Source organism: Sander lucioperca, chromosome 24 (genome assembly GCF_008315115.2).
Source record: "Sander lucioperca isolate FBNREF2018 chromosome 24, SLUC_FBN_1.2, whole genome shotgun sequence".
In the NCBI taxonomy this organism is placed as follows: domain Eukaryota; kingdom Metazoa; phylum Chordata; class Actinopteri; order Perciformes; family Percidae; genus Sander; species Sander lucioperca.
In genome coordinates this window covers 12,995,032-13,020,848 of record NC_050196.1, presented here as the reverse complement: position 1 = coordinate 13,020,848, position 25,817 = coordinate 12,995,032, and the positions used below count along the sequence as shown (strand labels likewise).

Genomic DNA, 25,817 nt, shown 5'->3' with positions numbered 1-25,817 from the left:
GTATAGTATCATTAGGAGGAGATGGCATACTCACTATTCTTGTGAAATTCCCAAACAGAGATTATCGCATCAGAAAGTTCTGTATGTCCATGCTTGCTCAAGCTGTTTTCCTGTACTTTATCCTGTACAGCTTTTTTACCCCAGGAGGGACGGGGTTTGAGGCCTTCATCAGCTCAGCAGGTGTGCTGGTTGTGGCCGTATGCACGAAGAAGGAGTACGTCACAGTCATGCTGCCCGACTACTGCTTCTGTGACTCTCTCTGGGTGAGTCCGGTTTCATGACATCAGTTGTTGTTTTTTTTGTCATTAACATTTTTTATTTATTTTGGTAATGCAACTCCACACACATATATACATGGTACAAATGTAATACATATATATCACATTTGAAAATACAAACAATAGAAAATAAAATAATAATGAAATAAAATAAAACTAATAAAAGGCAGCCAAAATAGGAACCCGCGCAGCATCCTCATACCCATTACATACACACTGTTACCCACAAATATAAACACACATATGTGTGTCTGCACATCCATAATTATCCTCTATCCACCAATGCCCCACCTCCCCTCTAAAAGTCAGTAGTAATATTCAAAAGACATCCATGCTTGTCTGTTTTTGCTTGGAATTAGGGCTGAACGATTAATTGCATTTGCGATAATATCGCGATATGTTAAAATGCGATTTTCTAATCGCAAAGGCTGCGATTTGGTCACATGACTCGCGAGAGCAAATCAGTCTGCACTCCACAGAGAAAGCATCAACTTAGCACGCTAACGCTACGTCGTACCTTGAGCAGATTTCTGTCATTCAAACAACTCTGAGTTGTAGTTTAAAACTTTTACAGCCATTTTAATAAAATGAAGGGTTTTATTCGGGCTTGAGTCTATACATGCAGTTAATGAATACAGGCACACAGAACTCAATGCTCGGTTAGCAACGATGAGCTCTGATTAGCGGTTAGCTCTGGTTAGCAGTTAGCTAGCTCCGTTATAAAGATATGAGTGGAGGAGCTGCCACTGAGAGGGGTAACAAGCAGACTCTGATAAATGACGTTCGGGGAGCTTTCACGGCAGCGTGGCCGCGGGGTTTCAACAGTTTTATTAGTACAGTTAATCCCACGGCAAGAACACCAGCAACTAGCTAACGCAACGATAGCCTCTCTGGACAAGTGCACACGGCAGCACGTAACTTCACGAGGGGGAGGGGCTGGAGGCAGCTCCTCTCTGTGCACTGTAAAAAAAAAATACACTGTTGTGTGTGTGTGTGTGTGTGTGTGTGTATGTATATGTATATATATATATATATATATATATATATATATATATATATATATATATATATATATATATATATATATATATATATATCTATCTATCTCAGAAGTTCAAAGGCCGCTATCTCTGTCATAAGTTTAAGCCAGTCTGTAATGTCTGGTCTCTGGACTCTTCCAGCTACGCAAAATGAGTCTGGCAGCTACAATAAAACCCGTTAACATCAGTTCAGCTTCTGTAGGCTCTAATAGGCATAATTGTGGGGATTCTGGCAGGGGTTGTCTGAGCCACCCTTCAAACTTTTTTAACACTTCCTTCCATAAGGGCCTTAACGTGGGACAATCCCATAAGGAATGGAGAAAAGTACCCACCTCTTTCTTACATTTCCAGCATTTATTGTCCCGGGTTAAGCCCATTTTAGACAACATGACATCAGTTGTTGACATAAATTTACTGAAGGGGTAGTGCCACTGAAATATGGCAATGTAGACAGAATAAAAAAATCAACCCCTTTAACACAACACTAAAATTTGCAATCAGTATTGCAAAAGATGAATGATTTTTGAACTGCTCTCAACTTCCCAAGAGACATTTAGGCTACAAATTCTAAATATCCTAAAGTCTGGCAACACAGATGCCACCCTATATTTAGAAGATCACACCTTGGTAGACTGACTAAAGAGAGCAACACTCTCAGGATTAAAGACACTAAATTATCGGATTTTCTGTTTACAGCATAGCATCGGTGTGGTGCACGTACCAGGAAAGAGGCCTTTTGGACAGAGTCTCGTGTACATTTATGTGGATGGACAGCAGAAACTGTCGGCCCCCCTCAAGTATCCCAACATGACAGAGGTGAGACCTGTACTCACTTGGTTAATAATGGAAATTCACCAACTTCTCTGCAACTTGGTCAACCAACCAGACTGTGTGTAAATGTTACAGACAGAAATGCTGTAAGAGGTTACAAGTACCCCGTAGTTTGCTGTTTCTAATGTATTTGTCTGTTTGTAAGGAGAGAAAAATGTGTCATATATGCACATCTCATTCTGTTGTCCTCCACCCACAGCCTTTCATCTCCTGTTGCATCGGTTCAGCAGGCCACCGGACCACCACTCCCCCGCCCTCCCAGATCCCAGACCCTCCCTTCTCCTCCCCGATCACACCCAGCACTCGCTCCTCGCTGGGCACCATCCTGTCGCCACAGACCTGGGGGGGACTGCTGGGGGGAAAGCCTGAGTCTGTGACTAAGCTCATCTCTGCAGGGACCCAGGACAGCGAGTGGGGAAGTCCTACCTCCTTGCAGGGCCAGCTGGGATGCGTCATGGTCTTCCATGAACCCCTGCAGCCCAATCACATTAAAGCCATCTGCATTGCTGGTAAGCAGGGAGAAATGGCGTGAGAGGAGGAGGAGGAGGAAGAAGAAGAACAGGAAAGAGAAATTAAAGAAAATATGTTGTGGGATAAAGGAGGCATATTGTTTGTTAGAACAATGAAACAACAACAGTGGATGAATGAAAATGAGACCAGCAATAAAGATTAATAAAAAAGTTAAATTCACATCAAAATATTGAAACAGTACAGATGATAGATAAAAAAAAGTAAACCTACAAATGTTTTTTTTTTTTTTTTTTAAGATTATTTTTTGGGTATTTCCACCTGTAATGGATAGGACAGTTAGATATGAAAGGGGAGAGAGAGGGGGGGAAGACATGCAGGAAAATCGTCACAGGTTGGATTCGAACCCCGGACCTTCTGCGTCGATGAACAAACTGCTCTACCAACCGAGCCAACCCGGCCACCTACAAATGTTTTTTAATCTGTCTTCTACGCAGGTCCAAACTGCATCTCTCCATTCAAAGCCCAGGAATCGGAACTTGGCGACCTTTCAACCAAATTGCTGCTGCATTACTCGCCCAAGGTAATTGGACCACTGTGGTTTCACTCATCCCGTCTTAAAACTTTAACATCAGCCACATACAGAACAGCCATATCAGTTTTTTTAAGACACGGTGTTTCTTCTGTAGGAATATGGAAATTTGCTTTGCAGAATGTTCTCAAATGGGGTCATATTTCCATTTTCTTTAATGAGTGGAAATTAAAGAATGATTTTACCACGATAAAATGATATTTTTACTACACTAGTAATTTTATTTATTTGAAGAAAATCTACTAACTGTTAACTAAACATGGTCCTTTTATCAACAGGCGTGCAGGAACCCCATCTGTCTAGATCTGTCCCCAAACATGCTGCACGGACGCCTGACTGGGAATAAAGTCGTCAACTGGGATATTAAGGTGGGAGGAAAATGCATGCTGTCATGTATTTATTGTGTGCTCAGAGGAATATTACAACTTGAATTGCACAGATGTGTATTCTATTTGAATATGTGTTGCTGTGGTGTCTGTGGCAGGATATGATCAACTGTGTGGGCGGCCTGCCAGTGCTCTTCCCTATACTGGAGCAGTTGACCCTGATTACTCCTGATCAACAGGCCAGTGATCCTGCAGCTGGGTCAGATTTCATCACTCCTGATGTGACCACGCCAGCCGATGGAGATTGGGTCATTCTCCCATCCAACAGGGCTTCAGGTCTGCTCCAGCACATATATTGTTTTTCCCCCCTCATTTCTCTTTACTCTCAATAACTGTGAAACTGGTGTACATGTGGAAACAAATGTATTTTTATTTTTGTTACAGAGGCACGCCTGGAGAAGAATCTGGTGGCCACCTTCCTGTTGGTGCTGAAGCATTTTCTGCAGAGACATCCTATCAACCAGGAGAATCTGCTCCACTCGCATTGTGTCAGTACACTGGGAGCCCTGCTGCAGAAGGTCTGTTTAATCCTGATTTTGCAATCAATTAATATAACCAGGGTGTCCGTTCGGAATATTAGGCGCTGTGCACAGGACAAGACTCTGGCGGCTCTTCAGTGTATGCCTTCACTGACACACAAATCAACAAATTTGTTAAAAAAAAAAAAAGAACATGTTCAAACGTGTTGCACTGTTGGCATGTTATTACCCAGCTTCCATCACTTCCGTGCTTCCTCTGTTTGAATATGATTGAGTAGAGCTTGTTGAAAGTTAAGTTTTCATGAGAGCAGAACAGTTTCAAATAAAATTCCGAAATGTTTAGTGTTTATATAATACTTGTGGACCATGAGAGACCGTTTACACCAGAAACATAACACCCATGCCTCTCTGCAATTTGTGACCTTAAAACCATGCAAGTTCCCTAATTGAGTCCCCTGATGCTACTGATTCTGCATGAGTCACACTAATTCATTTCAGCTCGGCTTTCTCTTTTTGGGTTATACAATTTCTTCCTCTTTCAGATGTGTGGTTTCTTCCTGATTTTATAAAAAAGGAAGTAAGATCTAGACTAGAGGGATGTATTAAAAGCATTTTCTGGTCAATTTCTACCAATGGAGTACATCTCACAAAATGCGGTAATTGCAGGTCTCCACATGCAAAAAGGGCATACACCTCTTTTGTTTTTCTCCCTATTCAACCTGGATTAGTTTGGTTGTGAGAGGACAAATTAAGAATCTCTGCTGACTTTGTTCAAGTTTATTATAGCTTGTGTTACATTGTTTATAATGTACGAAACTCGCATGGTGTAAGAATTATGAATTTTCCTCGACATCCTCTCTGCATATCTCTGCATCAGCATTTACACCATGGGAAAATAAAAGACTCCACAGAGACTCAGATAAAAGAAAATGTCTTGGTTGCGGTAATAGTTGCTCCCAGCAAAGTAACCACACCCTGTAAATGGTAAAAGTACAAATAAACCACTAATGTGTATCTCCCCATTCCAACATGTTCCTTATCTGTTTAGTGGAGGCGGGTTTTGGGTGTCAGGTATAGCTTTATACTTGTTTACCAACACGTTTTTTATCATGACATAATACGTACCTGTTTGTGTATGTCTTTTTGTTTCTTAGAAGGCCCATTTTCAGATCACACACATTCCCCCCCCCCCTTCTGTGTTTTATCATTTTACATGCATGCCAGTAAAATACAATTGATTAGTTTTTGTATGTGTTTAGCTGCCAGCAGGTCATGTGGATGTCAGCGTGCTGGTTGCTGTGCAGCTGCTGATAGAGCAGGTGACATATGAGAAGAACCAGGCTCTGCTGCAGCAGCTTCACACACATCTACTGTTCAACTTCAACATCTGGAACAAAGGAGACTTCCCACTACGCATAGGTTTGTTTGTGTGTGTGTGTGTGGGTGTGTGTTCGATGGGGGTCGGCACGCCCCCAATTTGAAGAAGCAGCCAGCCGTACCGACACGGAAGCTAGGCAATGTACTGCTGTGGACTGGAGCAGCAACAAAACATATTTAAAGGCCCACCTAAAAAAAATCCATAACAGTTTAAGTGTACGCCATATTTATATTTTTACTGCTTTACCTTGCCGTCAGACAGCCCTTTCCAACGGGGAACTGAAGGATTCACAAAACTCACACAATAACACAAACAATCTAACCGATCGAGGCAGCGGTATACAACTCCCGTGAAAGAAGACCGAAATATATTATCCAAGGATCATGCCATGTTTCTATTTTCCTTCACATTTTTCTTGCATTTTCCATGTATCTCTAGTAAGTAAGTCTATTTTTCATCATGGCTGTTGGATGTGATGCTGCTGAATTTTGTGTGTCAAACAAAGAGTGTGTGTCCATGACTGAGATTGTTACCAGTTCTATGTTTGTTTTCTTCCAATGTAGGTCATATCCAGTACATGTCCACCGTCATCAAAGATAACAGGAAGCAGTTCAGAAAAAAATATGGAGTTCAGTTCCTTTTGGACACCATACGCCTTTATTACGGGTGAGATTCCATTTCCCAAAGTTCATACCTGTCCAATACTTTTAAGTCTCTTTTTCACAAAACATCATTGTCATCTGCTCTGTACTTCAGGAAGAACAGTAATAAAGAGGGTGACTTGAGCGAGGATGACATTCGTACCATCCGGGCGTCTCTCTGTGGCCTCATCAAGTACTACATCAGCAAGGGCATGTCACAGGAGGAGATTCACAGCATTCTGGGATACATGGCTGCCATTGGAGACGAGGAGCAGGTGAGGGGGTCGGGTCAAATGTTATATTATGCACTTAAAAATTCTTAAAATAAACCTTTTGTGAGAGACAATGTTTTTAAAATAAATCTTCAAGTTAGAAACCTGTGATTATCATGTGTTAGAATAACGCTATATCATCCTTATTCTATGCCTGCATAAATCATAGTAGCCTTATGAGATTGTCCCCAGCGAGGACCAGAATACTACTAAAATCGTATCAAGGGATTACAGCATTCACTGTGAACAAAAGGTTAATTCATTTTCAGCCTTGCAGCCTGAGAATGATACTTTGAGGTGTGTCAGGCCAACATCTTTAAATTTGGAGTAGGTCAAGTTGTTATTGGTGTATGCTTGCCAGATGACCCATATATTGTGAAACTGGTTAATGCCAACCGCCCTTGCCATTTAAGGATTTCATTGTGAAATAAGATGCCCTTTCACAGGATTTTCTGTTTCCCTATGGACTTACTGCAGTAATGCCTGTGCAGGAAGCTGTCAGTTTATTTCCCGCATGGCAGCTGTTTTTGCCAGCTTCTCTCTCTCTCTGCATTATGTTTTAAACACTTTCCTCTCTGTAAGCAATATCCATCAGTGGCTGTTGGCTGAAACAAACTATTCATTTCTTGACTGCTTTCCTCTCCGACTGTTAACGCACTAGATGAAGTTTTCACACAACTTGGTATCTGTCACCTATTTTGTGAAAACCAATTCCTCCTCTTGTCACACCTCCTCCCCACCTCGCTGCCTTTTTTAGTACCATCTTGTTTTTCATTTTGTCTGTCACTTTGCATATCCTCTTACACTGCAGTACTATATGTGGAAGCTTACATCACCCTCTATGAACATATGGTCAATCGCATAATCCTACTCCACTGCTGGGTGTCTGGCATCTTTCTGATACTATTTATCCATTCATCAAGTCAGACTGAATCTTTAAATGCCACACTTAATTAATTATGTTAAAACTTATGAAAAATCCACTTGATCAAACATAATCTTTAGTTAAATATTACATACATTGTCCACATATAAATGGTGCAATACAAGCACTAATTTACACTGTGAACCAATAGATTTTATATCGTTGCCCACCTCCCTGCTCCCATTTCTGTTTTAGTCAAATTTTGTTAAAGATGCCACTCTGTGCTTGTTAATCTCAGAGTGATATGACATGCATGATAAGCTGTTTTAGTGTCTGTCTGTCTTTTAGTGCTATGATTTCCTTCTCAAAACAATGTAGAAGTCTGTCAAAACTATGTAAAAGAAGCTAAATGTAGTTGTGGCTGTGTGTGTTGCAGTTGTGTGGGCTGCTGGAGTTGTTACTCAGCCTTCTTCAGACCAGTCCGGCCAGGGACCAGCTCTTCCTGCTCCTCTTTGAGCCCGGGGTGGCCGACTCCTGCTACGCTCTCCTGCTCAACAACAAGCACTCGGATCGACTCCGAGAGCTTGTGTTCAAGGTGGGTTAACGCCAACTACACTTGGGACAAACTGACTTACTTGCTTTGACTAAGTAAACCGCTGTAAAAGGTCACGATTAGTTATGGAATTCCTGGAATATCATTGCACTTTAAGAGATGCAGAAAAGTTAGTGTTTTTCAAGTCAGGGAATTTTAAATAAACCCAGTATTGGTATTCATCAGGATCAACAATCATGTAATTTTACAAATGTTTTACTTAACAGCCTTGCAGTATTAAGTCATACTGTGTCATACATTCATGGCCCATCCATTTCATTCACCTAAATGTAAAAGTGACTTTGAGCCACACACCAACTTACTCAGAACTACACAGAACATCCAACCACAGACACTTGTCAAAATCCTACTCAACAGGAATATACCACAATGTATTATAGCACTATTAGTCATAAAAAAATAATGTTTGATTCTTCTTGCGCACAGTTGTTTGAGCGCATGTTGCGCTGTGACCGCGTCTATGAGAAGAATAAGCAGCGCTTGCGGCTGAGGGAGGCAGGTTACGCCGGCCTCTCGCTGCTCTTCTCCGAACTTCACATCACTCCGACACTGATCCGCTGTCTCCTCAACCAGGTCCTCCACACAGGTCAGCTCTTCTTTTGTTTTTATTACTAAAGTGTGTTTTACACTGTTGTGCTTTTCTCTTCAACTAGTGTAACTTTAACCTTATTTTGTGCAAATGTAAAGATTTTTGTCTATGTAAACACGCTGCAGTAGCCGCTGTCCTTAACAGTATCAGTAATCAGTCTGGAGTTGCAGCAGCAACTCTCCTGCTACTATAAATCTCCCCCTGAATTAAATGTGTTCAGCCTAGGTTGAAGCTTTTAGTCAATTGGTCAGTGAGCAGGGGTGCTTTGATTATTTTTTTTTTCTTCCCCCTACCAGTTCGTTCTCTGCTGCCCATTCCGGCCAGTTTTATGACGTGTTGTTCCTTGAATTAATGGAATCAATTTCATGAGTCCTCACGGAGCGTTAAGCCAGTACTCGTTATTAGTTTTCTTTAAACAGAGGAGCAGTGTGGCTTAACCTTCCTAATTGAATTCAGGTCATATTCACATTACCCCACACACCAGAGTTGAAGGCTGAACGGCTTTGTAGAGAGGCTGAAAAAATGTCAGACCAATACTATTTACTGATCAATGGAGCTCAGGACGGAGGCAGTAGACAGAACTGCTCCCCTGACAATAACGTTAGCACATGGTAGCACAAATCCTTACCAAATGTACAATTGCACAAATGTAAAATTGTGTGTTTGTGTCCAAAATCTACAGATAATGTGGTGAACTACAAGGACCTGATGGCACTGGCCCAGCTCACTCACCGGGCTGGACCCAGCGTACGCCTCCTCGTCTGCAAGAGGGTGAGGAAACACCTGCACTTCAGCCTGCTGACATCCACACTATTAATTATATATATATATTGAATAACAGCTGACACAGGAAATGACTGATGGAAAAAAGCATTAATTGTTTCATTATTAGCAGTTAAAGTTTAGCTTTGAAGATGTTGATGTTTTTTTTCACCATTTACCTCTTGATGCTACATGACTTAGTTTTCCTGCAGATATCATTAACTACATTTTTTCCCCCTCTCTGTCTTTAGGTTCACCAGCTGCTACTATCCCAAACAGATGCTGCCATTCAGATCTCAAGGCAGCAGTGTTGGCAGGACACTCTCATGCGACTCTACCTGCGGGGTGAAGGGTCCCTGCCACTTCGGCCCACTGACACCATCAGTGCCTGCAGCCTGGACCTCAGCCGGTCCAGTGGCAGCAGCACCAACCGCCTGGAGCTGCCACTGGAGAGGAGGGCACGGGCAGGCAGTGCTGGCCGCCTGGACCGGCTGGAGGATGACCGGCTCAGCATAGGTGACACTCGCTCTGTGGACAGCCTGGAGAACGGCGACGTCATCTCGCTGCTGGACACGCCATCTTCCTCTGCCTCCACCGAGCCACAACTACACGTCAAGCCCTGGGTGGTGGGAAAATCAGGAGGCTTGATGCTGGATCTGTCCCACCTGCAGGCCTATGAAGGCGGGGAGAGCGGCAGCCAAACACCTGGTAGCATGCCCAGCACACCTTCTCCACTGGAGACCTCCAAGCCTTTCCCAGGGAGCACCGGGGATCGAGATGCAACTTCCTCCCTGAATGAAGACAGCTTTCTCTTCAGTGACAACATCTCACTGGGGGAATCCTTCAACAATACTGAGGTGAGATGGCTGTTTTTGTGATACTTTTTTCTTTTTTCTTTCTTTTTTCTTGCTGTGATAAGAAACCCCTGGCATCTTTATTTCATATAGTAGTCTGTATTCGGAGGTTGCCTTAAGGCTACTACCCTGCAAGAGCTTCTTACTTAGTTGGTGAAATGTTACTGTCATCCAGTGAGCATATCACTGGAGGGCAGAGGTGGAAGAGAGACAACCTGTCTCCTCCCACAGCAGGAGGCTGTCAGTTATATAATGAAATGTGTCATTTTAAAACTTTTGGTTGGGGAATGTGACAAAGTGTTAGATCTTCCTGGGAGAACAAATTTGGCCAATAGCGACAAAAGTAGTAGTAAAAAGTATCTACATTCTAGACAGAGCAGTTTATGTTAGAGACAGATAAGAGGGGTATCATACTAAAACTGGGCTGTCAAAGGCTTTGAGAGGAATTAGAATATTTTAAGTATTAATATAAGGCAGGGGTCTTCAACCTTTTATAGGCCAAGAACCCCTTAGCTGAAAAAGAGAAGGATCAGGGACCCCCTTCTACATGTTTTGTATAAAATTGAGTTGCATATTAAACTGGACCTACAATAAAGGTTAGGGCTGCCTAAAGCCTTTACACATACCTTCTTATGGTGCATACAATACTATATTTTTTTCTTGGCATATTCATACATTTATACATCATGTTTTAAGGTTAAAATGTGGCACAGTAAATGCTTAAGCTTAACTGTATCTGGGGATGGCTACCTCATGGCTACCTTAGATGTAGGCCAGTAAGCCTATCATCAATCTTGTGTACATTCCGAAAAATCTTTACTAATAATATGTTGGATTCATGTTAATGCATATTTAAAAAAAAATCCCCTGTTGAAGATCTCTGATATAAGGAACACTGGAATCACCTTTTTTTCTTTGCTGTATTCTGTTACCTACTGCTACAGTGATACACCAGAGGGATCAATGACATGATTTAATCTTATCTATTCTAATGATAACCCTGTGTAATGTTGCCCCCTAGCGGGCGGAGGAGGAGCTGTGCACCACGCTGCTGGAGATTGTGCTGTGTGTGATGTGGCGTGGGGTAGAAGGTTCAGATGATTCAGCGTGGCTGGAGCGTGGACAGGTCTTCTCAGCTCTCACCAAACTGGCAACCGCCAACGAGCTGCTGCTTCCTGTCGACCAAATCAAACTCAGGTCAGCCCTGTATTCAACTGCTGACAACACTGGACAAAGCAGGAGCTGAAAACATGTTGCTTTCAGAGACAGACTTGCTAACAGTATCTAACGGTGTCCTCCTCCTTCCTCTGTGCTCTCTCTTTCTCTTTAAAGTCTTATGGAACGTATGTTGGAATGGGCGGTCAGTGATAACCGCCAGGCATCAGTCGCCACGTTGCCACAGCACACGGAGAATGCAGTGCGTTTGCTTCACATGGTACAAGACTTCCTGCAGGCAGAGGGCCTGGTCAATCCAGCACTGTGGACGGAGAAGGTGCTGGAGGAGACGGTGACGCTGATGGACAGCCTCATGGTGTGGTACTCTGCTGGCACCCAGTGGTTCCAGCTCTCCCAAGTTGGACTGAGACTGCTGCTGGGCTTCATGGCTCAGGAGGACCCTAAAGTGAGCTATTTTTCCCATCGTCCTCCCTTTCGGCCTTGTTTGTACTATTCCATGTTTGGTATTTCTTCTGGCTTTTTGTACAAAGCAAGCCCATGCATGCCCAATAATAAATTGCCTGTGTCCCAGGTGTGTGCCATGGCCACTGCCAAGCTCAATGGCATCCTGCAGACCAAAGAGGTGTCAAGCCAGGACGAGGCCTGCTACCTGCTAGGTAAGGTGGAGAGCATTCTGCGGCGCTCCATCCAGGAGCAAACGGAGACGTACTCCTTCCTGGTTCCTCTGCTGCGAACGCTGCTCTCCAAAGTCCACCGCCTCCTCTACATGGAGCTGCACCTCCCCCAGCTCCCCGACAACAACGGCAGCCCGTCCTTCTTTGAGGACTTCCAGCTATACTGCAACTCACCTGAGTGGCGTGTCTACCTCGACAAATATGTATGAGATTTTAAAGGTTCCTTGTTGTTTTTAGATTATATTAGAAACAATTTTATTGTAAAACATAATGGTATGATTCTCGGTTTTACTTCCATTCGTCTTCAGATTATTCCGTACATGAAGCAGTATGAAATCGAAACATTCAGCCAGGGCCATGAGACCATGGCTCTCTACTGGAAGGAGTGCTACGAGGCTTTCATGGTCAGCCTGCATAAGAGAGAGCGGGAAAGGGGTGAAAGCAAGATCCGCTTCCAGGTTAGTTGGATCAGTACTAAATAAATAATAAGCCTCTTTTCCTCTATTGGTGCAAAGCCTCATCCAAAAAAAACGTTTCCTCTTCACTCCCTCCAGGAGCAATTTGTGGAGCCTTTCTCACGCCGAGGCCGCCAGGAGAACTTACGCTACAACAGCATGCTGAAGCAGCAGCACAGCCAGAACAGTGCTACCCTCAGGCAGTGGAAGGCAGCACGCCGGGGTCTGGTGTGTGAGAGAGGGCCCTGGGCTGACAGGTACTGACATCAACTTCTCTCCTTTTCTGCATTTCTTGTCTTTCCCCCACTTTCTACTTTCTACTGTAGCAAAACAAATCAACATGTGAGCTCGACTTATTGTTGATTTTAGTTTATACTTACTAAGATAAGATGGAAACAATTACAGCAGCAGTGATAGAAAACAAGTGTATAAATATAATATGTTCAGATAATGGCTGGCTTTGGGAGACTACAAGTGTGTTTTGTAACTATTTCTAACAGGCAGCAGGATGAGATGCACTGGAGGGTGTCCAGTGCTGAGAACTTTTCCCGCATGAGGCTGAAGCTGGTCCGTAATTACAACTTTAACCCACACCGAGAGGCCAGCGCTCTGAGAGACAACTTGGGTAAGACACCATTGCCTCTCTGTGGGCTTTTTAGTGTGTGTTTAGACTAACAGCCTGGTACAGTTCTGTTATGTCTCTTAAATGTATGCTTAAATATTTGGACTAAATGTAGCTGCACTGATATTTTGCACATTGGTGGCTCTATTTGGCAGCAAAAAGTACCTGCTCCAGTAGATGTATTCAGTAAGTGGATGTGATGATCAGGGATAAGTGTGTGTGTACAGTATGTCATGAGCACACTTATCTGGCCTACCCTTGATAAACAGATTAAAAAGGACTGACCTTGAAAATCTTCTTTAAGCCAAATATTTGTCCTACCCTTCCATCTACTTTATGAGGAGGAGGATCCACTATGCTTGGTGTAAGGGTGAGCATTTTGCAGAGTCAGGACTTCAGGAGGCTTTTATTTCATTTTTTATTTTGTGAGCAAGTTTAAAACTGTAAATGTTATGTTTATGGATAGAGATGGTCCGATACCATTTTTTGCTTCCCGATACCGATTCTGATACCTGAACTTGCGTATCAGCATATACCAAGTACCGATCCGATACCAGTGTGTCATATATTTCATTATGTTTTAACAACTGTATACTACTATCCTGTATGGATGTGATATTATTTCTATCTTTGTTGTCGGTCTGGCTCAGGTTAAACTCTTTGTGAAACATGAATGCCACAGAACTTTCTTTTATTCTGCAGTTTGACAGTCAGTTATAACGGAAAAAGAACATCAATAAACTACTTTAATGTAGATTTTCTTTAGGACTGTATTACGTGGTATCGGATCGGTGCATGAACTCCAGTATTTCCCGATACCGATACCAGCGTTTTACGCAGTATCGGAGCATCTCTATTTATGGAACGAAATAACTGAACGGAGATGAAACAAAAATGTGTCAGGTAAGTTTTTGTAGTTTGGCAGCCCTTGACAAGCATGCTAAGAAGTTAATTTCCTGCACTGCCATGTGATATTAACCACTGCAGCATCTCTGGATGCCTCCTCTCAGTGTTTAATCCTCTCCCGTCTCTTTTGCTTTTCTCAGGTGTCCATAAGCAGCGTGTAAACCCAGAGTCTCTGCTGCTGGAGGCTGTGAAGCAGGTCAAAGTCAGCGACCTGGAAGACGACATCCTGGAGCTGCCAGAGGACGACCCTGCTGCCGCTAACAACCAGTCAGTCACCCAACACGACGACCACAGAACAACTGTGTTCACGTAATACATACCAAGGAAAGTATCACAACCTCCCATTCTTTGTCCTGCAGAGTTGAAGCTGAGGAGGCAGGCCAGAAGGAGAAGCTGGTGCTGTGGGAGGACTGCGAGCTAGTGACGGTGGTGGATGTGGTGCCCGGCCGCTTGGAACTCACCACCCAACATATCTACTTCTACGACAGCAGCCAGGAGAAAGAGGAAGGTGAGGAGATAGCGATGGAGGAGGATGAAAACATATGGTAAACCCACTAAACTTTTACTTGCACTAACTACTTGTTTCCTGAAGGAGTGGGCCACGACTTCAAATGGCCCCTGTCTCAGATCCGAGAGGTCCACCTGCGGCGTTATAACCTACGTCGCTCAGCCCTGGAGATCTTCCTCATTGACCAGACCAATTACTTCCTCAACTTCAAGAAGGAGGTGATGAATCACAAATTTAACTAGGCATTGACCATATTTTAAACACCTCTTGATTTAGGTTTGAATTCCAATGATCACAGAAGAATACTTGATCCCCCCTTTTGCCTTTTAAATAGTTTTATAATAAGATTGAGTTTTCTTACCAACAGGTGAGGAACAAGGTCTATAGCCGCATGCTGCTGCTGCGATCCCTCAGCCTTTATGGAACCCGCTCACCACAGGAGCTCCTCAAAGCCTCTGGACTCACACAGGTCAGGAAACAATGATGCAGAGCTCATTAACAAATACAGATATCCAACAGTCTCAACACACATATAATTAATTCAAATATATGGCTTCATTGTAGGAATTTATTTATTAAATGATCTTTGGTCTGTGACTCTCGTCAATCATCCGCCTTAATCTCTTCATTGGTTCAGTTCATCAATGTTTTGTGTTGAGGAAAATGAAAATAAAGACTGCGTTTGCACAGAAATGGGTGAACCGGGAGATTTCCAACTTTGACTACTTGATGCAACTCAACACGATTGCAGGCAGAACATACAACAACCTGGCTCAGTATCCAGTGGTACGTTTCTCTCTGAATACATTACGGTGAAGTGTGGTGACTGGATGCATGGTAATATTTGAGCTAACTCGTGTGTGTGTGTGTGTGTGTGTGTGTGTGTGTTTTACCAGTTCCCCTGGATTCTAGCTGACTACACCTCAGAGGAGCTGGACCTGTGTGATCCTCGGGTATTCAGGGACCTGTCAAAGCCAGTGGCTGTTCTTAACGAACGCAATGCCAAGGCCGTTAGAGAGAAGTATGATTCATCCCCCCATATTTCAATTATTCTCATAATTAAATAATCATTAAAGCAGCTAAAGGAAGGCACATCACTGACAGTCTGTCTGGCTCAAGTTAACTTTTTCGATGTGTCCACCAGGTATGAAAGTTTCGAGGACCCAACAGGCACCATCGACAGATTCCATTATGGCACCCATTACTCAAATGCTGCCGGAGTGATGCACTACTTGATAAGAGTGGAGCCCTTCACCTCCCTGCACATCCAACTGCAGAGTGGACGGTAAAGAGACTAGTCAGCCAGTCATCATACCGCTCTTCCTCTGCTTTTCCTCCATGTATCTTCAGCGATGATAGTAATTGTAATTATAGCATCCCCTGGAGGTAGTTTTTGACATGTATGTGCCAGCACTTAGCTGCTGTTTCTAGTGTTTAATATAGATGCTCATCCATACCATCCTGCCTTGGCTCAGGTTTGACTGTGCCGACCGCCAGTTCCACTCCATCCCTGCGACATGGCAGACCCTAATGGACAACCCCAATGACGTCAAGGAGCTCATCCCAGAGTTCTTCTACTTCCCAGAATTCCTTGAGAACCAAAATGGTGAGTATTGATTATTTTTTCATTTAAAAAATAAGAATATGATTATAAAATATTTATCCAAGCAGATTCAGACTCGGCAGTTGGTCACTATTGTAGGACTTGTCTATTTGAGCATGGTCATAAATATGTTTTGTATTAATTCTCTGAATCCTTTCTCTCGCTTCCCTCTTTCTTCTTGCTATCATTCAGGTTTTGATCTGGGTCGCCTGCAGATCTCCAAGGAAAGGGTAAATGACGTTGTTCTGCCCAAATGGGCCAAGTCCCCTGAGGACTTCATCTACAAGCACCGCAAAGCTCTGGTGAGATGCAGTTTTAGTTCTACTGCTGTCGTATGACCTTGCTTCTTAGGGATCATTCTCTGTAGATATTGTGCAAGAAGAAAAAATGTTGAATATTGAATGAACGGTAACCATGATTAAAACCTTACCCTAGCCTTAACATTAGTGCAGAGTGTCCAGTATTTGGTCTTTGACTCTGAGGGACTGACACCAAAGCTGATATTTTACTTTTGATATGTCAGATATCTGAAGATACATGAGTTTACACTGTCTACATTTTGTTATTCACATAGCCAAACAACATCCAAAGGAACATGTTTTGAGTGTAGTATTCCTGTAGTGGAATTTAAGGCACTTTGATGAAGTCTGTGTGTGCATATGCAGGTGCAATATTGTGCTTGTTGTAGTAGCTACATGTATTGTTTACAACCACAGTGTATATGTGGTTTGTGACAGGAGTCGGAGTACGTATCAGCCCACCTTCACGAGTGGATCGATCTGATCTTTGGTTACAAGCAGAGGGGTCCTGCAGCGGTGGAGGCCCTCAACGTCTTCTACTACTGCACATATGAGGGTAAAGCGTCCAGAACAGCTATCATTCACATCATGGTTTTTCTTCAGTTGAAAGTATTGTTCTTGTATGCACTACTGTGTGCATCCCTTTGGTTACAAAAGGATGCAAATATAGATTTAAAAACAACAAACACTTTGTTTCAAACATTCAGTCACACTAACTATTGCAAACTACAATTACAATTTTTGGTATTTTAATAACAGTATTAAAAAAAAAAAAAACGTATTTACTTAGATTTTACAATTATTTCCTAAAAGGGAAAGTTCAAAAATGAGACATGATTGTTTCCAAAATGTTTACTTTTACTTTAAGTTCACCTACTGATACAAAGACTGTTTTTGGAGACATTTAATTTCAAGCATTTTGCAACAATGATGTCCTGCGTTTGTGAATTGTAAGTGTAGTATATTTATTGATTTGGGGTTGCAGGGGCGGTGGACCTGGATGCCATCACTGATGAAAAGGAGCGTAAAGCTGTGGAAGGCATGATAAGCAACTTTGGACAGACACCCTGCCAGTTACTCAAGGTGCAGACACACTCCAGATGCATTAAACCTACCATGACTCAAGCTAATGAAGTTCTGTATCTGTGTTGATGAATCCGATTTAGACTCTTGTATGTGTGTGACTGCATAGGAGCCCCATCCAGTGCGTCTGTCTCAGGAGGAAGTGGAAAAGAGGAAAGCTCTGCTAGACTCATGTCCTCTCAGCATGTTCGAACACCTCAGCGACCTCAAGTCCTTCTTTGTTGAGGTTTGATCTCTCTACTGCTCAGTGTTTGAACTAAAACAAAACACTAGTCAGCAATAATTTAACCAAAATTATTACCATGCACTTTTCATCGAAATATCCCCCTAAAATAACTTGGATTTCTCTTCCCCGTCATGTTGCAGGGCATCAGTGACAATGTGCCGCTGGTTAAGGCCGTGGTCCCAAAGAATCAGTCCCATTCCTTCATCACCCAGGGGAGCCCTGACACCATGGTGAGACTTGGCGTTAATACTAATAGTCATTATAACAATCGTTGGAGAATAGTTGTTTTCTACTCCTTTTTAAATTGGAAACAAAAGGAATGAATGAAGGGTGTTTGTCTCCAGGTAACGGTTAGTCAGAACTGCCTGGTTGGGACCCATGGGTGGCTACCTTACAACAAGAACATCTCCAACTACTTCACCTTCATTAAGGATCCCACAGTGTCCAATGCCAAGTGAGAATACACACACATGCAAATGCATTACATTTGCAGCAGCATAGCTCTGTGGAAACAATGCAATGCCGCCTTTACCACCATGTTGACAAATCTTTCTAAGCTCTCCAACCCTCCTTCCTTCCTCTCTGCATTGTCTGTCTGTCTGTCTTCTCTCACCCTCTTCACCTAGAACCCAGCGTTTCCTCTCCGGACCTTTCGCCCCTGGCATGGAGGTAACAGCAGGGCTGTTTGTGGTCTCACATGATGGCAAGTTGCTCTTCAGCGGTGGCCACTGGGACAACAGCCTCCAGGTCACCTCCCTTGTTAAGGGCAAGACTGTGGGACAGCACATCCGACACATGGGTATACACACACCTTACACATAATTCTGTGAAGAGAAGTCTGCTTCTTGACTTGCGTCACATCCAAAACAAACAGGTCAAGCATGATGATGATGGATCTGCAACTTGTAGATATCCATTCAAAATAATTAGCCCTTCCTCATACTGGTGTTAGCCTCAGGTAAAGAAGCAGCTATATGACCACTGGATGTTTGAGTTTGTAGCAACATGGTGTGTAAAAAGTGATTTTTAAAAAAAATAATTTGTAGCATAGTTTATGATTCAGCATTGTGACCCTTTATATATGTATATGTCCTGTGTCACAACCCGGCTCATAGGCTGCAAAGATGAGTGGTATTAGCATAAAATAGTAATTTGCTTACAAAAACCATACTAAAAAACAGAAGAAACGTGAAAGTCAGTGATCAGTTACTAGGTGAGACTGTCACCCAGTCTCACCTAGGAGCAAATAAAGAGGGAGATTAAAAAGAAGAGCAGGAGGATATGCCAGAGAAAGCAACTTGGGAACAGTGAGATCTTTTACTGTATTAGTCAGATGTTTTTGGTCAGTATGTACACCCAGTGTTATACCTCCTGACCCAAAATACGCAGTGTTTAACACAATTAGTAACAGTTTTCAAGTGTCCAAATAAATGATCTGCAGCTGGACACGGACAGCTGCAGACAAACGCACATACTAGGTCTGTTTATAAAATCTGCTTGGAGGACTCGTTCCAGCACAGTAGATTGCCACGCTACCACTTGTAGCAGAATGGCTGCGCAGTCACGTCCATGTGGTCAAAAGAATATTCCGGGTATGTGGAGGTCCGCACAGATCCTACGCGTATACCCTCTGATGACAACATTTAAGTCACTCCGTCAGACCCCCACGCGCACACGGACAGTATACTTTCGGCTTAACTGCCTAACCAGAAACTAACTAAACTCCCTCCTAGTCTGCAGGTACCTTGCAGTGGGTATTTATAAACTGATAGCTTGCTTGGGCGGCAAGGCAACCAGAGTACTGGCTATGGATGTGCACCCAAGACAACTGCTCTAGTTTGTTACCACACTACAAAAAACGTTTAACAAACTCCAAAGGGAATATGCTCATAAGCCTAACAGCGACAGAACAGCAGCAATTTACTAGCTGTGTTTACAAGGCCACTCAAACTCTGTGCCACAAAATCACCAAAAAACATACATAGCTCTGTGACACAAAGACATCTCTCTGAACAGATCAGCAACTTTTTAAACCATACAAGAGAGAGGAGAGAAGAGACCAAAGTAGAGTTATGACGCTCATAAAAAAATGTATCCACTGATTCACAGACATCTCTTTCCCCATGTAAGTCTATGGGAAAATGATTATTTGGGCCCAATGGCATCTTTCGACGCACGCGGAAGTTGTAATTCCACTGTTTGGCCGCTATGTCAAATTGACTTCAAAGCCTTTTGTTCACTATCCCTCCAGACATCGTGACCTGCTTGTCAACGGACCACTGTGGCATCCACCTGATCTCCGGCTCCAGAGACACAACCTGCATGGTGTGGCAGGTGCTGCAGCAGGTTAGGACAGCCAGGACTCACTTATACACCATGACAGATACTGATCTGCAAATAGAGTTTTAGACTAATAGATTTACATTCATAAAACATGCAGACACAAAACATGTTGTTTTATCTCTCACTAATTGGGGGAGCCTTGAATAATTACATCCTTTTTTTGCTAATGTTCTCAAAGCTAAAGGGGCCAGTATTCATTTCTGGGTTTTACTTTTAGGCATTATTCAAGTTGTTAAGTTGATAATAACTTAAAGAATATTTTTAATATCCCTAATTCATTGATCAGCTTTGTAATTTATGGAAAATATATGACTTTCTTCTCTCTTTATGTCAAACGACCAGATACATTCTCTCTCTCTCCGTCTCAGTCGGTTTTGTTTGCTTTGTTGTGCAGGGTGGAGCTCCCGTGGGTCTCTGTCCCAAACCAGTACAGGTGTTGTATGGACACACGGACGAGGTGGTCAGTGTTAGTATCAGCACGGAGCTGGACATGGCTGTGTCTGGATCACGTGTAAGAGCACACACTGGACTGTTCTTTTGAGAGTTTCCCAATGTTTTGGCATCTTTTGCTGTGTTTCATCTCATCCTGGGAATTGATGTAAATTGGCCTCTAAAATACATCATGAGAGTGAAAGAATGATGGTGCCATGCTGGAGATCGAATCACGTGTGTTCTTGAAAAACTACTTAATCACATGCTGAGTTCATGAGCTGGAAAGTGGGGTTTACACTGAAAGTCAGTGGTATGTGTAATCTTGGGTCTTTAAAGGTAAAGAGATTTGTAAGGTTTGGTGTTCAGTGGCTTTGATTACTTTGAATCTAAAATGACAGTGATCTTTCATTTTAAGCACTGCCAACAATACAAGACTAATTGCCGTTTATGTGGTTTTGTTGAAAATTAAATAATTGTTGAGAATTTTCAGCCAACTTTTACAGCTGACTGAAACTTTCTTTTTATAAAAAGTATGGCTTACATTTCAGTCTGCTGTTTGATTAAAAGGTTGGAGTCTAAATAACTAAACTGATTTATTTATTTAATATTGTTTTAATTTACAATTCCCCAACAGAAAAAGTAGAGAACATAAGTGGAGTGCTGTCACAAGGGAAATTTGACTATTCGTTATAACTTTAAGGTATTAGTTTAATTTAATGATTTTAATTACCATTATGAAAATGTATGTGAATGAAACACTGTGTGCTTCCAGGATGGGACAGTGATCATCCACACGGTGCGTCGGGGTCAGTACATGCGTTGCTTGCGCCCGCCATGCGACAGCTCCCTGCCGCTCTCTATTCTCCACCTGGCCGTGTCCTGGGAGGGTCACCTTCTGGTCCACACCTGCATCGAGGGCAAAGCAACACTAAAGGTGCATGCACAGTTTTCTCACACACAGACACTGCTTGAAAAAGGGCCAATCTAGGAAAACGAGTAGGCTGAATCTCACTTTTTTTACACTGTATGTGGAAATAACTGGATCACAGTTGTGTGAAAGGCATGACAAACATTTGTTTAGTGAGCTATTGCAGAGTTTTTCTGAAAGTATCCAGTTCAAATTCTACTAAATGCTGGCTGGACTAGAGCTGCAGCTTTATGAATATGGATTTGTGTAGATGAAGTTATTCATAGGTGTTTTATTTTCTCTACCCAGGATAAAAATGCCCTCCACCTTTACTCTGTAAATGGAAAGCACCTCTGCAGTGAGCCTTTGAAGGAGCAGGTGACTGATATGTGTGTTTCAGGGGAGTATGTAGTCATCGGCAGCGAGCAGGGATACCTGTCCATCCGTGACCTCTACAGGTAAACTCGTTGTACATCGACTTACAACTTATTAGATTGAGAAACTGCCTTTTTTTAATAAAACGCAGACTGAGCATGTGGACATTATTGAAATAATTGTTTCTCCTGTGCAGTCTGTCTCTGTGTACGGAGCCCATGGCCATGAGGGTGCCTGTGCGTTGCGTCTCGGTCACTAAGGAGCAGAGCCACGTCCTGGTGGGCCTGCAGGATGGCAAGCTGATCATCGTGGGCGTGGGCAAGCCGGCGGAGGTAAAGAACTCGCTGAGGAACTACATCGCTCAGAGCCTGGAGGGATCGCCGCTCATGGCCTCCCCCCTGCTGGCCCCACTTCGAGCTCGCTCGCCAACCCGCTTGCTACACCAGCGCGACCAGCTGGTATTCAGCCCCACTTCCAGCTCCCATAAAGCCCAGCGGCTCTAGTCCCCCCCCCCACATTGCTGTAGATCTAGTGTGGCTCAACGGATATACATTGCTGGGATAAAGCTTTACATCCGGCACATCTCTTACACGCAGATTGTCCTCCTCCCCTGTCTCTATCTCCACTATCAGGGCTTAGTGTCACCCAGGACGGTTCTGATCGGTTTAAAGAAATACAAACAATAGAGAGCGTTATTTCCCTATCCTAGAATAGATAGGTGGTGTAGCCAGACCATACTCCCATCGCTGACACACCACTGTGGAGATTGTGGAGACTACTGTAGATCTGACACACACGCACACACGCACACACACACACACACACACACACACACACACACACACACACATACAGATGCTGCACATATCACCTGTGTTGCAATGCTTGGCCTCAATGTCCTCAAAGACATTTTAATCCACAGTCACCTCTCCTTCTCAGGGATGGTTGTCGCCCCCAGTCACCATTTACATCTGAGCCACACAGATTTAACATATTCCTTTTAGCACACATCTGAGCAGACACAGTGACCACTAGAAACACAGCTGTGACATGAAAACAACTTTTTGTGCTTACCTCATTCTGTTTTTTCAGAATATTTGGCATCTGTGCAATGTTTGACTTGATTTGGCCATTGCCCTGGGATCAACTCCAAACCCTGCTGTTTACCTGAAGTGTCATTATGTTACGTGTTTAAGTGTAGTCTATGACTATAACAATTATGCTGTGAAACAAACTTTAGACAAATTAACGCTTCTTCAAACTCAAGCCATATTAATAGTGTAGCTACAATCTAATAATGCAATCCAATACTCTTGCGCCAAGATAGACTTTAATGTTTTGATAATGTAAATAGTATGATAGTGTAGATGTCGGAGGTTGATACAGGTAGTTCCTCTCTGAATAGTTTGATTATCACACTTTTCTGCTTTTCATCTTTTCTCACCAAAGTGAATCAGGCTTTGATTTTTTTCTTTGATGCTTCACAAGTCAATCAAGTTCCAATTAACTAATCAATCCACTCATGAATCATATCCCTCCTCCTTTTTCCCCCGTTTCCTTTGACTTCACGCTTTTCTTTCCCCACTCTCCTTCATCCCACTTCCTCCTCCTCTTCCTCCACTATTCTCAGATGCGTTCGGGCCAGATCACACGGAAGCTGTGGGGCTCCAGCAAGAGACTGACCCAGATCTCCTCGGGGGAGACGGTGTACAACACCCAGCACGACGACAACTGATCCCATCCCAGTCCCCGAGCCCTGAACCCTCCCCTCCATGCACATCCCACATTCCTGTCACCCATACCTTTCGTTCACCAGTTTGCTTCATTCTGTCTGAGGAACTCCCTTCAGTTCCTCCAGTACCTTTTCACAGTTTAATAGGTAGGGTTCTGGGTTGCTAGAGCATTGAGCATTGCCATTTGTCTGTTATGTTTGTCTGTGTGAATATTTCTGCTTTGGATTGAGCGTATGGCGCTGGCGCTGTGGTTCAAATCCAAAAGTAGTGCCAGCCTCAGCACCACCACATCACCACCAACCCAAACACCATGGCTCTTAATCCCTCAGCTAGTCATCGTCATTTTTACATGATACTACACGGTCAGTCTAATGTTTTTCCAGCAGCACTTTGTTTCTCCGACCTGCTCAGCTTAAATTTGACAGGGACTGATCAGTTAACTGCTCTCCTGTATGTGTGTGTGTGTGTGTGCGTGCATGTGCAGCATATTGCCATGCTCTATGTCAAAATATGGTTTCAAGTGTCCTTTTTGTCCTCCCTTAGTTTGCCTTTGATGCAGACAGGCGGGCCTTTGCTCTGTAGGCCGAGACTTTTCATGATTGCCTCAAAGCTGCCACACAGCAGCCTTATGCAGTAAGACGGCTCCATCACTCACAAGACCAAACCTTCTGCCTTTCCTATGCGTTTTATATTTGTGTGTGTGTGTGTGTGTGTGTGTGTGTGTGTGTTTTTATTGTTGATTTCTTTGGGGTTTGTTTTTTTTGTACAGATTTAGGCATGTGCCCAGCAACTTGGCATCTGTTCGTATGCATGGCTTTTTTGGTCCATTTTGAGATTAGGTACCAGACACCATGATGAAGAAGTCATGATTATTTACGTTTGGATATAGCGGACTTGTTTTGTTCTAGAAACATTTATAGCGTTTGTCTTTAATGTTGGCATATCATTTAAGATATAGTTTTGTAAAAGGATATATTCTCACTACAGGCAAAACGCTACATTCTCAAACAAAAGAGGCTTCCATGTGAGGATTTATCACAGCAGTACAGAAAGAGATGATGTTAAAGTCACATCACACTTCATTGAATGTTTTTAAGTTACTTGAAATCATGTTTATTTATAAGTAAAAGTAGCAGTTTTTAAAATCACACTTTGTCTCTTGACTACAGACACATGTATGGCATATTTTAAACTGTTCTGACTGTTCAGACACCTGCAAAAGAAGGAGAAAGAAGAAATCCTCAAGGGCTTTATGAGATGTCAGTGTTAACGGAAATACAGCTCTTTCATCTGGTAGCTGTCGATGCTTTCTTCCTGTTTTCTGTCCTTGTCTTGGTTGCTCTTCCAGTCCTCTATCTCCAGTCTTCCTATAGCTTAACTGGGACAGTAAATGTACCATAACTCCCTCCCTTTCCTTTAGCTCTCATCATATCCTCAAACTATTATCCTTTATTATTTTCACATCTCATTCTCCTTCCTGCTCATTGTGAAGTGACCTATTTCACAGGAGTTTTTATTTTATTGGGCATCGAGGTTTGCATGCCTCGTTGTGGTTGCTTGGAAGACGTGTTGTTCAATGTGTGAATGTGATTTCTTTACTTAATCAGAATCACAAACCACAGTATGAAGCTCCTGTGGGTGATCCTGTGTGATTTATATTTTTGCACCGTGTGTGTGTGTGTGTGTGTGTGATTCTGTGAACCATGGCAGCCCTTGATTATTTTGGCTCATGGGTTCGGCATTGGACAGAGGGTTGCTCTTGTGGTCTTTTTTTATTGTTCAAAGTGATTTTGTATTTAGATTTTATTTAAATGTCACAACAAGATGGAGTGCAAAGACCAATCTGTGTCCTTTTTTGAAGTTTTTTTTTTTTTTTAAAGGTGCATAAAATGTTTTTTCTTTTTTCGTTCATCTACATTTGTCATTCAGACAAAAGACCACTGTTTGAGCTGTTCCACGACTGCAACAAACGGAGTGCCTTTATCCCAGTGTGGTGTTGACACAGGTTTCTCTCATTACCGAAGCTTATCATCCCCGACCTGACCGTAAAACAAATGAAAGCAGCATTCCAGATGTTAAACCTCCAGTTTCAATGGGAACCAAGAATATAAGACTTCAAAGTAAAATCAAAAAGTACTATTTTGTCTTAGCAACATTCTCTGTGACTATCACTAAATGGATGTGTGTATATCTGTGATTATTTATGAATACAGTATATAATGTACAGCATGATTTTTATTTCAGCGTATTTGAAATGTACTTTTGCACTTTCCAGGTACTAAATTGTAACAAATTGTTCTAACTTGGCTCCCGAATCTGTATAAACTGCTTTGTATACACAAGTGGAAAATGATCATTAAAGTCTTGTCTAAATTTAAATGGGTTATATGAATTGTGGTTTATCTGTCTGAGGTCTTTACTGTAAAC

At 42.7% G+C, this 25,817-nt stretch overlaps 1 protein-coding gene across 2 annotated transcripts in view; it reads left to right on the top strand.

The window, feature by feature from the left end:
* nbeal1 (neurobeachin-like 1) overlaps nucleotides 1–25,769 on the top strand; it is a 46,725-nt gene extending 20,956 nt beyond the window's left edge. For both annotated transcript variants that reach the window (XM_035998400.1, XM_031291846.2), the window contains 41 exons: nucleotides 131–263; nucleotides 2,015–2,134; nucleotides 2,349–2,658; nucleotides 3,115–3,200; nucleotides 3,488–3,577; nucleotides 3,694–3,871; nucleotides 3,980–4,113; nucleotides 5,334–5,493; nucleotides 6,016–6,118; nucleotides 6,209–6,368; nucleotides 7,667–7,825; nucleotides 8,270–8,429; nucleotides 9,115–9,203; nucleotides 9,446–10,051; nucleotides 11,070–11,245; nucleotides 11,381–11,669; nucleotides 11,796–12,101; nucleotides 12,207–12,356; nucleotides 12,453–12,610; nucleotides 12,854–12,978; nucleotides 14,022–14,148; nucleotides 14,241–14,389; nucleotides 14,474–14,607; nucleotides 14,757–14,858; nucleotides 15,080–15,175; nucleotides 15,286–15,410; nucleotides 15,534–15,674; nucleotides 15,865–15,995; nucleotides 16,185–16,294; nucleotides 16,730–16,847; nucleotides 17,277–17,374; nucleotides 17,484–17,600; nucleotides 17,741–17,830; nucleotides 17,945–18,054; nucleotides 18,227–18,399; nucleotides 19,852–19,946; nucleotides 20,338–20,454; nucleotides 21,148–21,309; nucleotides 21,592–21,740; nucleotides 21,854–21,989; nucleotides 23,288–25,769. In XM_035998400.1, coding sequence (XP_035854293.1) covers nucleotides 131–263; nucleotides 2,015–2,134; nucleotides 2,349–2,658; nucleotides 3,115–3,200; nucleotides 3,488–3,577; nucleotides 3,694–3,871; nucleotides 3,980–4,113; nucleotides 5,334–5,493; nucleotides 6,016–6,118; nucleotides 6,209–6,368; nucleotides 7,667–7,825; nucleotides 8,270–8,429; nucleotides 9,115–9,203; nucleotides 9,446–10,051; nucleotides 11,070–11,245; nucleotides 11,381–11,669; nucleotides 11,796–12,101; nucleotides 12,207–12,356; nucleotides 12,453–12,610; nucleotides 12,854–12,978; nucleotides 14,022–14,148; nucleotides 14,241–14,389; nucleotides 14,474–14,607; nucleotides 14,757–14,858; nucleotides 15,080–15,175; nucleotides 15,286–15,410; nucleotides 15,534–15,674; nucleotides 15,865–15,995; nucleotides 16,185–16,294; nucleotides 16,730–16,847; nucleotides 17,277–17,374; nucleotides 17,484–17,600; nucleotides 17,741–17,830; nucleotides 17,945–18,054; nucleotides 18,227–18,399; nucleotides 19,852–19,946; nucleotides 20,338–20,454; nucleotides 21,148–21,309; nucleotides 21,592–21,740; nucleotides 21,854–21,989; nucleotides 23,288–23,392 — 6,277 coding nt within the window. In that variant the 3' untranslated portion in view covers nucleotides 23,393–25,769. The remainder of the gene's footprint in view (nucleotides 1–130; nucleotides 264–2,014; nucleotides 2,135–2,348; nucleotides 2,659–3,114; nucleotides 3,201–3,487; nucleotides 3,578–3,693; nucleotides 3,872–3,979; nucleotides 4,114–5,333; nucleotides 5,494–6,015; nucleotides 6,119–6,208; nucleotides 6,369–7,666; nucleotides 7,826–8,269; nucleotides 8,430–9,114; nucleotides 9,204–9,445; nucleotides 10,052–11,069; nucleotides 11,246–11,380; nucleotides 11,670–11,795; nucleotides 12,102–12,206; nucleotides 12,357–12,452; nucleotides 12,611–12,853; nucleotides 12,979–14,021; nucleotides 14,149–14,240; nucleotides 14,390–14,473; nucleotides 14,608–14,756; nucleotides 14,859–15,079; nucleotides 15,176–15,285; nucleotides 15,411–15,533; nucleotides 15,675–15,864; nucleotides 15,996–16,184; nucleotides 16,295–16,729; nucleotides 16,848–17,276; nucleotides 17,375–17,483; nucleotides 17,601–17,740; nucleotides 17,831–17,944; nucleotides 18,055–18,226; nucleotides 18,400–19,851; nucleotides 19,947–20,337; nucleotides 20,455–21,147; nucleotides 21,310–21,591; nucleotides 21,741–21,853; nucleotides 21,990–23,287) is intronic.
* The last annotated feature ends 48 nt before the right edge of the window (nucleotides 25,770–25,817 follow it).